At 32.7% G+C, this 13,124-nt stretch overlaps 1 protein-coding gene across 2 annotated transcripts in view; it reads right to left on the reverse strand.

Moving 5' to 3' along the window:
- LOC119610871 overlaps positions 1 to 13,124 on the reverse strand; it is a 29,333-nt gene that overhangs the window by 5,404 nt on the left and 10,805 nt on the right. For both annotated transcript variants that reach the window (XR_005232022.1, XM_037966268.1), the window contains exons 2-5: positions 8,722 to 8,962; positions 5,426 to 5,706; positions 4,256 to 5,360; positions 379 to 721 (exon numbers count right to left, since the gene is read on the reverse strand). Coding sequence is in view for 1 of the 2 variants with exons in the window: in XM_037966268.1 (XP_037822196.1) it covers positions 379 to 721; positions 4,256 to 5,360; positions 5,426 to 5,706; positions 8,722 to 8,962 (1,970 nt within the window). In the remaining variant the exon portion in view is untranslated. The remainder of the gene's footprint in view (positions 1 to 378; positions 722 to 4,255; positions 5,361 to 5,425; positions 5,707 to 8,721; positions 8,963 to 13,124) is intronic.

Raw genomic sequence — 13,124 nt, forward strand, 5'->3', positions numbered from 1 at the left:
AAAAAAAAGAAAAATTCTAAAGAAATTCTTTAAATATTTAAACTAGCGAGTAGTTATTAGTTAAATATTGTTTAATAACCTAAACTATAGCTACAAGTAATTAAAAAATTTTTAAAAACTAGCAAAATCTACTTAATATTTTAAATTGTATTTAATACATTATTTTTTTTAATTTTAAAGAATTTTCTAACAGTTGAAAAATCTTTAAATTAAACATAAATATTTTGTTTGTTTTTTTTTGTAATTTAACCATATTTTTTAAAGGGGGTTGGGAGAGAAATAATATACGAAAGAAAATTTACAAAAATATAAATGAATTTAAAATAAAAAATATAATAAAAAAGAAAAAAAATAATAGACAAAATTAACCCAACCTACCTCTGTGTATTAACAAACATTGTTCGACTAATTGACGTGCTAGTGCCACTTTCAATTCGTGTGTATCGACGAGTTGTTTATCGGCTCGTTCAATCGCCGCATATAGTTTGCAACGCTCCTCAATTGTATCACAGTCCATCAGGGCAGCGGTGAATGTCCAAAACCATTCGAGTTTTTGGGTCTGTTCACATTCGGTACAAACTAGCAATTCGGAACCATTATTTTCGGGTCTTCGATAATAATCGGATTTCCACCATTGTAGATTACGGGTGCGTTTAAGATTTGATGGTGTAAAGATTTGTTTGCAATTCGGATTATCACAGCGGTAACGATGAAATTTATGCTGAAATTTTTGTGTCAAGTGGTATTGGTTGCAATATGTTTTCATTTCGATTTTTGTTTTGTTTTAATTGATTTTTTTTTCTTTAAATTTGTTTATAGTATGTATAAATTAACTTTAAATTACATTTAATATACAACAGTTAAATGTTAAAAAAAACGGAAATTATTTGAAAATAAAAAGCGTGTTAATGATAAATGATTTGAAATTTTTAGTTAAGAGTGTAAATAAAATGATTAAAAAGTGAGTTAAAGTTAAAGATTCATACTACTAACTTCATTATACCCGAAAAATGGGTCCAATTCCTGAGAGGCTTTACTTCAGACGATTTTAATTTCAAAAATGATTCAATTATTCTGCTATCGGTCTACAGCTTTGACAATAGGTCAGTCTATAGATTTAGCTATTGATCAGTCAATTGTCTTGACTAATGATTAGTTTATAGTATTACTATAGATCGGTCCATAGTCATGACTAATTAATAGTCTTATCTATAGATCAGTCTATAGTCCATGCTTTAGATTAGTCTATAGTCTTAACAGATTTATAGTCTATAGTTCTCGCTATAGATCAATCAATAGTATTCAGACGATTTTAATTTCAAAAATGATTCAATTATTCTGCTATCGGTCTAGAGCTTTGACAATAGGTCAGTCTATAGATTTAGCTATTGATCAGTCAATTGTCTTGACTAATGATTAGTTTATAGTATTACTATATATCGGTCCATAGTCATGACTAATTAATAGTCTTGTCTATAGATCAGTCTATAGTCCTTGCTTTAGATTAGTCTATAGTCTTAACTGATTTATAGTCGCTATAGATCAATCAATAGTATTGACTATATTATACCCGAAAATGGGTCCAATTCCTGAGAGGCTTTACTTCAGACGATTTTAATTTCAAAAATGATTAAATTATTCTGCTATCGGTCTACAGCTTTGACAATAGGTCAGTCTATAGATTTAGCTATTGATCAGTCAATTGTCTTGACTAATGATTAGTTTATAGTATTACTATAGATCGGTCCATAGTCATGACTAATTAATAGTCTTGTCTATAGATCAGTCTATAGTCCTTGCTTCAGATTAGTCTATAGTCTTAACTGATTTATAGTGTATAGTTCTCGCTATAAATCAATCAATAGTATTGACTATATTATACCCGAAAAAATGGGTCCAATTCCTGAGAGGCTTTACTTCAGACGATTTTAATTTCAAAAATGATTCAATTATTCTGCTATCAATTATTATCTGCTTTGACAATAGGTCAGTCTATAGATTTAGCTATTGATCAGTCAATTGTCTTGACTAATGATTAGTTTATAGTATTACTATAGATCGGTCCAACAATTATGAAGGGCAATGACCACAAAAATAACTCGTCCACCTTATAAAACATTTATTTGAAATTATAAAATGGAAGTGATTTTGATGTTGCAAATTAAAATAATCAAACTTAAATGAAGAATGACAGTTTAGACTTTTGACAGATGAAAAAATTTCACAATTTTTTACAACAAAATTTAACATGGATAGCTTAGAAGTAAGAGTATCGGCTGATATTATAGTCTTGTCTGACAGATCTGTAGTCCTGATTAGAGCGGTCTATATAAAATGGACTATAGTCTCGACTATAATCAGACTATAGTATTGACTATAGATCAGTTTGTTGTCTCTACTATAGATCAATCCATATTCTTGACAATAGATCAGTCTATAGTCTAGACTATAGATCAGTCTATTGTTTAGACTATAGATCTATATATAGACTTGACTATAGATCAGGGAATAGACTATAGTATAGACTATAGGTCAGTCCATAGTCTTGACTAAAGATCAGTCTATAGTCTTGACTATATATTAGTCTATAGTCTTGACTATAGATCAGTTTATAGTCTTGACTATAGATCAGTCTATAGTCTTGACTAGAGATCAGTCTATAGTTTTGAATATTGATCAGTCTATAGTCTAGACTATAGATCAGTCTTTAGTCTATCTATAAATAGACTCTATAGATCTATCTATAGTCTTGCCTATAGATCAGTGAATTATGTTGATAGTCTTGAGATTAGTGAATCTATGGTATAAGTTAGTCTATGGTATTAACTATATATTAGTTTATAGTATGGACTATATACTATAAATAAGTCTATAGTTTTGACTAAAGATCAGTCTATAATCTTGTCTAAAGATCAGTCTATAGTCTTGACTATAGATCAGCCTATAGTCTTGGCTGTATATCAGTCTTTCGTATGGACTATAGATCTGTATATAGACTTGGCTATATATCTTTCTATAGAACAGTTTGTAGTCTTTACTATAGATCTCTCTATAGTCTTGACAATAGATCAATCTATAGTCTTGACTATAGATGAGGCTATAGTCTTGACTACAGATCAGTCTATAGTCATGACTATAGATCAGTCTATAGACTATAGATCAGTCTATAGTCTTGACTATAGATCAGTCTATAGTCTTGACTATAGATCAGTCTATAGTCTTGACTATAGATCAGTCTATAGTCTTGACTATAGAGCAGTCTATAGTCTTGACTATAGATCAGTCTATAGTCTTGACTATAGATCAGTCTATAGTTTTGACAAAGAATCAGTCTATACTCGTGACTATGGATCAGTCTATAATCTTAATTATAGATCGGTCTATAGTATTGACTATAGATCATTTTGTAGTTTTGACCGTATACTAAAACAAGTTGTCGCCAAAGAAGACCAATGAAATATATATGAAATATGAACAATTAAACTTAAAACACAATTTAAAATAAAACATTTCCTTAGTGATAGATTAAACTTAAAACAAAGGGACACTAACAAATAAAAACCCAAAAACATTCAGTTTTTCACTACCTTTACTAAACAAATGACATTCGCAATTAACCAAAAAAAAAAAAAAGAAAGAAAAAACAACTGAAAACTTTTAATAACAACTTTCATTCCGTTTCCTTTAATAAAGTGAAAAAAAAACATTATTTATATTGGACATTTAAGTAACGAGTAAAGCATTCTTCCAACATTTTAATGGTTGTTTTGAGGTGTCTGTTGGAGGAGCATGTTTGTTTTAACTGTTTGCTTAACTGTGTCTTTGAGTAGCAGTGTTTAGTAAATATATTTTGAATATTTCATACAATTATATTGTTAAAGTTTACAAGAGAAAAATACAATAAACTAAACACACACATACACGCTTTCAAAACAAAGTTCCGCCACATTTTCCAAAAAAAAAAAATCAAAATGTATTTAAGTATTAGGTTAAAGTGGTATGAGTATTTAAGAAAATAATAATACAAATCCATCAATCAAAATCACAACACCAAAAAAAAACAAAAAAACAAAATTAACATTAAATCACAAGAACACCCACAACAACAATGAAATTGTAAAATTAAAAAGAAAACAAAAAATAATAATAATTTAAACTAACATTATTATAGCGTTAAATGAGGTAAATATTTTTTTTGGTGGGGGACGAGGGTAGGATGAGTTCTTTTGAGGAGCTATTCAAAAAAAATACTTACAAAATCCTCATCAGGATATGGACGAAAACATTTTTCGCATTTGCAATCAATGCCTCGTGTTGCCAGTTCCAATTTACGTTGACTGTACAGCGATTGTCGATAGTTCCCACTAACAAAACAATTGCAAATGCAAGCATCTGCTGGTATTTCACTTGTGGCATAGGCGGTCAGCTTGCAACCGTTGATCTTGCGATAGATCATATCGACACAGGAGTGACGACAGTGACTAAGGGTCTGGGGGAATACGGCATACGCTACAGTCGTTACATCACCGGCTATTAGATGTAAATAACCGCGACGTACATGACGCACCGTTTCCCACAGGGTAAACTCATCGTTGGGCGAGAGTACGTGCGGATCGGAGGGCAGCACAAAGGATGGGCAGTGAACGAGATTTTTGTGCCGCAACTGGCAAATGTGACGCAACAGCAAAGCGGACGCGAGCAATTCCCATTCCTGACGCGCTAGCTTTGCTGCTGCGGGCATTGTCAGCTCGAGTAGTTCGAAAAAGTCGGTGTACTCGCCCAAATAGATGGCAAGTATGTGTGCGACAATGGCAAAAGAAACCATACTTGGCTTTTCCTCCTTATCTAAGTGGGATTCTAAACGCAATAGGGCAGAGTACGATGTGGAGGAGGCAGCTAGCGAGGCGGACGAAGAGTTGCAATTGCGTTCGGTCAGTATGCTATTGAAGGCATTCCACATCTTGCTGACCGTGGGTTTTTTGCGACAGTGTGGCACCACCTGAGGTAGGCCGTTGATGAGCATGCGAAAGGCGAGCTGTAGTAGGCGTGGCTTTGAGAACTCAACACCGAACTCTTCGAAAAGTTCGATCTGATGGGCATAACATTCGAGAGCATGTATGGAAGCGTGTGCCGCACGGCACTTGCGTGAACAGTAGACGGCTGTACGATTAGAGCAAAAAATGCATGGAAACGGTACGAATTGTGTGACGCCACAGTGATCACATATGCGTGCTGCGCCACTGGGCACAAAAACGGCGGCTTCCTCTTGAAATATGGGTGTATTATTGGGTATATCAGCAATGGATCTAAGATAGGCGCTTTTTGTTGTTGTTATAACATTAGTATTGTCCAACCAAGCCCTAGAAGAACAAGCAATTTAATTCGTTATAACTAAAATAGTAAAATCATTATAAAAAAAACTTACACTTCATAGATTTTAGTACCATTAGTTATTAAATCGTTGTCTGTTTGTACACCCATCTCAATCTTTTCGGCTTTTTGTACTTCACATTCATGCCACAGCTCGTGGGTGCGTGCTTCAAAGGTTTCCGAGAGTTCCATGTGTAAGAGTTCATGCAAATGTTGTTCGCATAAAGAAAAATTACGCATTTTTAAGGCACAAGAGGCTTGACGCAGTTTTATCAATGGATGATACTCTTCCGGATAGCCTAAATCTAAGGCGCATAAACAATCATCATAGGATTGCTGAAAATAGGAGATATAAAGAAACAATTTAGACTTTAATATTTCACCAATAAAATTGTTCTTCTGTGTAATTAGTGTTAGTCATATTCAGTGATGTCAACTTTTTTTACACCATTTCCCGTCAAATCAAGCTTGAAAATCTACTAGAAACTAGACTATAGACTAGACTATAGACTAGACTATAGACTAGACTATAGACTAGACTATAGACTAGACAATAGACTAGACTATAGACTAGACTATAGACTAGACTATAGACTAGACTATAGACTAGACTATAGACCAGACTATAGACCAGACTATAGACTAGACTATAGAATAGACTATAGACAAGACTATAGACTAGACTATAGACTAGACTATAGACTAGACTTTAGACTAGACTATAGACTGGACTATAGACTAGACTATAGACTAGACTTTAGACAAGACTATAGACTAGACTTTAGACAAGACTATATACTAGACTATAGACTAGACTATAGACTAGACTATAGATTAGACTATAGACTAGACTATAGACTAGACTATAGACTAGACTATAGACTAGACTATAGACTAGACTATAGACTAGACTATAGACTAGACTATAGACTAGACTATAGACTAGACTATAGACTAGACTATAGACTAGACTATAGACTTGACTATAGACTAGACTATAGACTAGACTATAGACTAGATATTAGACTAGACTATTTACTAGACTACAGACTAGACTATTGACTAGAATATAGACTAGACAAGGGACTAGACTATAGACTATACTATAGACTAGACCATTGTCTAGACTATTTACTAGACTATTTACTAGGCTATAGACTAGACTATAGACTAGGCTATAGATCAGACTATACACCAGACTATAGACTAGACTATAGACTAGACTAGACTATAGACTAGACTTTAGACTGGACAATAGATTAGACTATAGTCTAGACTTTAGACTGGACTATAGACTAGACTTTAGACTAGACTATAGACTAGACTATAGACTAGACTATAGACTAGACTATAGACTAGACTATAGACTAGACTATAGACCAGACTATTGACTAGACTATAGACTAGACTATAGACTAGACTATAGACTAGACTATAGAATAGACTAGACTAGACTATAGACTAGACTATAGACTAGACTATAGACTAGACTATTGACTTGACTATAGACTAGGCTATAGACTAGACTATAGACTAGACTATAGACTAGACTATAGACTAGACTATAGACTAGACTATAGGCTAGACTATAGACTAGACTATAGACTAGACTATAGACTAGACTATAGACTAGACTATAGACTAGACTATAGACTAGACTATAGACTAAACTATAGACTAGACGATAGACTAGACTATAGACTAGACTATAGCCTAGACTATAGACTAGACTATAGACTAGACTATAGATTAGACTATAGATTAGACTATAGATTAGACTACAAACTAGACTACAAACTAGACTATAGACTAGACTACAGACTAGACTATAAACTAGACTATAGACTAGACTATAGACTAGACTACAGACTAGACTACAGACTAGACTATAGACTAGACTATAGACTAGACTATATACTAGACTATAGACTAGACTATAGACTAGACTATAGACTAGACTATAGACAAGACTATAGACTAGACTATAGACTAGACTACAGACTAGACTATAGACTGGACTATAGACTAGACTATATACTAGACTATAGACTAGACTATAGACTAGACTATAGACTAGACTAAAGACTAGACTATAGACTAGACTATAGACTAGACTATAGACTACACTATAGACTAGACTATAGACTAGACTATAGACTAGACTATAGACTAGACTATAGACTAGACTATAGATTAGACTATAGAATAGACTATAGACTAGACTATAGACTAGACTATAGACTAGACTATAGACTAGACTATAGACTAGACTATAGACTAGACTATAGACTAGACTATAGACTAGACTATAGACTAGACTATAGACTAGACTATAGACTAGACTATAGACTAGACTATAGACTAGACTATAGACTAGACTATAGACTAGACTATAGACTAGACTATAGACTAGACTATAGACTAAACTATAGACTAGACGATAGACTAGACTATAGACTAGACTATAGCCTAGACTATAGACTAGACTATAGACTAGACTATAGACTAGACTATAGACTAGACTATAGACTAGACTATAGATTAGACTACAAACTAGACTACAAACTAGACTATGAACTAGACTACAGACTAGACTATAGACTAGACTATAGACTAGACTATAGACTAGACTATAGACTAGACTATAGACTAGACTATAGACTAGACTATAGACTAGACTATAGACTAGACTATAGACTAGACTATAGACTAGACTATAGACTAGACTAGACTATAGACTAGACTATAGACTAGACTATAGACTAGACTATAGACTAGACTATAGACTAGACTATAGACTAGACTATAGACTAGACTATAGACTAGACTATAGACTAGACTATAGACTAGACTATAGACTATACTATAGACTAGACTATAGACTATACTATAGACTAGACTATAGACTAGACTATAGACTAGACTATAGACTAGACTATAGACTAGACTATAGACTAGACTATAGACTAGACTATAGATTAGACAATAGTAAATTTGGCCACAGTGGTCTTGTTATTTGTTTGAATTTGTCACGATGAAAGGAAATATTTATTCACACTCCACTCTCTTCTCCCTTCTAATTATTAATAACTAATAATAGGGAATTTATAATTATATACATGTTACTTATTTACACGTACCACTGCACTCTCTATACACTTCACTCCACTCCAATGCACTTCATTCGCTTTAAATAACGACAACATTGCTGTCATCAGCAACACCAGCCAAACTAATCACAGCCACATCCGTAAATGTAACTGCAGTGTGTGTTAGTGTTTATTTGATAGTGTGAGTCTGAGTGCAAGTGTGTGTGTGTGTGCGTTTGTGATAATTTTCTAGTTGCCTTACCTCATACATGCCGCAGTCATGCAATACTGTGGACCTATTTGCGTGCGCCATTGCGGCTGCTATACTATCTTGTGATGGCGCCAAAAATATTGCTTCCGTATAGAGGTCACATGCTTTAAGTGCATGTCGTTCTTTACGATAGGAATCATTGCCGGCTTCTCGCATTCTTCTCGATTCTTCATCGGATTTGAAATCTTCAGTTCTGGCGCGTAGCTGTTGAAACCATTCAATTACCAGTGATCTAAAGAGAGATGAAAAGAGAGAAGATTAGTAAGTTATAAGATTAATTGGATGTAAAATAGTTCAATAATGATGGTAACCCTAAAAGCATTCCAAACTTAAATTGCATCTTTACATTTGAAGGCTTAATTCAAAATTTTCGAGCTTTATTCGAGGAGTATTTTCTCTGATAAAATCCATTACAGTTTCAGACGTAATAGAGTTGAAGGGAGTTTAAAGCTGATAAACATCAATTTCTTCTGAGTAATTTTCCACATTATCAAACTTGTCTAAAAGGACAATGACTTTCTCCTTTTCTGGAATTATTAAGCATTATTATTCTATAATTTGTTGCCAGGGTTTTCAAGATGTTCCAATGACTTTCAATAATCTTGAAGTCTTAATAAAAATTCTTTATTAATCATCTAGAATTGATTTCACAAAAAAGATTAAGAAAAAGATGACAAACACTTGAAGTAATTAATTAATATCGTCATTCCGGGATGCAACGCCCTTTTAAATGATAATCAAAAGGATTACGATGTATAGTTCAGAAACTGACAAGTGTTGATGACCAAGATAATGACATAACCATGACAATAAAAAACTGATAGAGGAATTATTTGATTGCTTTTGTGGCAATATGTAATATCACAAAGTGTGGAGTCAAGGAAACAGTTATAGAAAGGATATTAAGGTATTCTTGAAAGATTAATAAAATTTTATTAAAAAAAAACACACCATACACAGGTATAAAGTGACAATTGCTGAGTGAAGAGGAAATCATATTAAAATACACTTTTAAGGGAAATCAGTTGGAATATGGCAAATAGAGAGGAAATAAAAAACACTTTTTAAAGCATTCAAGAGGAAATAGAATGCTAAAATATTAACGTTATATGTAAAGCTTTCAGAAATGACACTAACATGCTGATTATCCCTGTTATACTGAAACCGGGCAACAATAAGGAAATCACCAAGTATAGGAAAAAGGATAAGATAAGCAAGCAGATTACATTTAAAAAAAAAAAAGGAAATTTCAATAGTTTATAAAGATATTAATACATATCAGACATGGAAAGTTGAAATTTTAAAATATTAACTTACTATTAGTACTTTTTAAACTAATTTTCAAGACTATAGACTCGTCTAGAGTCTAGAACGCAGACTAGACTATAGAACAGTATATCACTCCCTAATAGACTAAACTATAGACCAGACTATACACTAAGCTATAGTCTAGACTATAGACCATATTATAGACTAAACTATACACTTGGCTATAGACTAGACTTGACTATACACTAGGCTATAGACTAGACTTTACACTAGGCTATAGACTAGACTATACTGGACTATAGATAGACTAGACTATTGACCAGACTGTGGATTAGACTATATAATAGGCTAGAATAGATTATGGATTAGAATATAGACTACACTATTGACTACTCTATGTACTAGACCATAGATTAGACTATAGACTAGAAAATTGACTACACTATAGACTAGACAATAGAATAGACTATACACTAGACTATACACTGGACTATACACAAGACTATACACTGGACTATACACTAGGCTATAAATTATGCTATAGGCTATAGAATAGACTATAAACTAGACTATAGACTAGACTATAGACTATGCTAAGACTAGACTATAGACTGCACTATATACTATAGACTAGACTTTACACTAGACTATAGACTATACAAGACTATGCCTAGACTATAGACTCGACTATAGACTAGACTATAGACTAGACTATAGACTAGCCTATAGACTAGACTATAGACTAGACTATAGGACTAGACTAAGACATATACTATAGACTAGACTATAGACTAGACTATAGACTAGACTATAGACTAGACTATAGACTAGACTATAGACTAGACTATAGAATAGACTAGACTAGACTATAGACTAGACTATAGACTAGACTATAGACTAGACTATAGACTAGACTATAGACTAGACTATAGACTAGACTATAGACTAGACTATAGACTAGACTATAGACTAGACTATAGACTAGACTATAGACTAGACTATAGACTAGACTATAGACTAGACTATAGACTAGACTATAGACTAGACTATAGACTAGACTATAGACTAGACTATAGACTAGACTATAGACTAGACTATAGACTAGACTATAGACTAGACTATAGACTAGACTATAGACTAGACTATAGACTAGACTATAGACTAGACTATAGACTAGACTATAGACTAGACTATAGACTAGACTATAGACTAGACTATAGACTAGACTATAGACTAGACTATAGACTAGACTATAGACTAGACTATAGACTAGACTATAGACTAGACTATAGACTAGACTATAGACTAGACTATAGACTAGACTATAGACTAGACTATAGACTAGACTATAGACTAGACTATAGACTAGACTATAGACTAGACTATAGACTAGACTATACTAGACTATAGACTAGTCTATAGACTAGACTATAGACAGACTATAGACTAGACTATAGACTAGACTATAGACTAGTCTATAGACTAGACTATAGACTAGACTATAGACTAGACTATAGGCTAGAGTATAGACTAGACTATAGACTAGACTGTAGACTAGACTATAGACTAGTCTATAGACTAGACTATAGACTAGACTATAGACTAGACTATAGGCTAGAGTATAGACTAGACTATAGACTAGACTGTAGACTAGACTATAGACTAGACCATAGACCAGACCATAGACTAGACTATAGACTAGACTATAGACTAGACTATAGACTAGACTATAGACTAGACTATAGACTAGACTATAGACTAGACTATAGATTATACTACAGACTAGACCGTAGACCATACACTGTAGATTAGAATATAGGCTATACATTAGACTTAATTATGGACTAGATTATTGACTAAGCTATAGACTGGTCTATAGACTAAATTATAGACTAGACTATAGACCAGACTATATACTAGTCTATAGACTATACTAGACTATAAATTGGAATGTAGACTATACTACACACTAACTATAGACTTGATTATAGACTTGACTATAGACTAGACTGTTGACTATTTTATAGATTAGACTACAGACTAGACCATACACTAAATATACTGTAGATTAGAATATAGGCATTAGAATATAGACATTAGACTTAATTATGGGCTAGATTATATACTAAGCTATAGAGTAGTCTATAGACTAAATTATAGACTTGACTATAGACTAGTCAATAGACTATACTAGGCTAAAAATTTGGAATGTATACTATACTACAGACTAACTATAGACTTGATTATAGACTTGACTATGGACTAGACTGTTGGCTATTCTATAGATTAGACTATAGTCAATACTAGATTAAAAAATATTAAAGGACGCAGTTTTCCATGTCTGATACATACACACATATTTAAGCTGAATATAACATTTTATAAGTAGGATGCTTGAGGAAAAGGAAATGAACTGCAATTCGTGGGAGAGAAGGTGAAAGATGGAGAGCGGAAAAGAGCCTAAAGAAAGAGAGCTTGAAGCATAAACTAAGCTAAACTAGGAAAGCAAGGATTATTTAGTAATAAAATCCTTATAAATAGTTAAGTTTACAATGAAAGAGGGGGAGGAGATATAAAGAAAACAATAATTTAAAGCAATCTAGACATTTGCGATAACACGAGCCAAATCTTCAAAATGAACTTCCTGCAGTAAATGTCAAATTTAAAAATTGGCAGTGATTCATTCTCTACTACCTGCTACTAGCAGTATAAGTAGTTTGTGTGTTTTCTACTCAAATTTACGCTAAAAAAGGAAATTGAAAAAAAATTTAGCTAAAATACACAAGAGGAATCAATTAAAAATTGTGTTCAACACGAAACCAACAACCGCCAACTATAGAAAAAATTTGAAAAAAAAAAAAAAAAAAAAAAAATATGATAAAGTCAAAACCATTAATTAAGTATCGAAATGTTAGTTTGCCAAATTCTGTTACAAGACACAAAATTTATTACACTGTCTTACTTTTTACGTTTACACGTTTTAAAGTTTCACCAAAAGAGTATAATAAACCTATAGCAAAAAGCGCCAATAATTGTGGTGGATGTTTTTGGTAAAGGCTACAATATTGTTGGATTACAGGCAACCAAAAGTAAAACGTATATCCTGAAATCAATTTTAATTAAAC

This window comes from Lucilia sericata, unplaced genomic scaffold (genome assembly GCF_015586225.1).
Source record: "Lucilia sericata isolate MDLA Ls3-8-SP2 unplaced genomic scaffold, ASM1558622v1 Contig001294F_arrow, whole genome shotgun sequence".
Classification (NCBI taxonomy): domain Eukaryota; kingdom Metazoa; phylum Arthropoda; class Insecta; order Diptera; family Calliphoridae; genus Lucilia; species Lucilia sericata.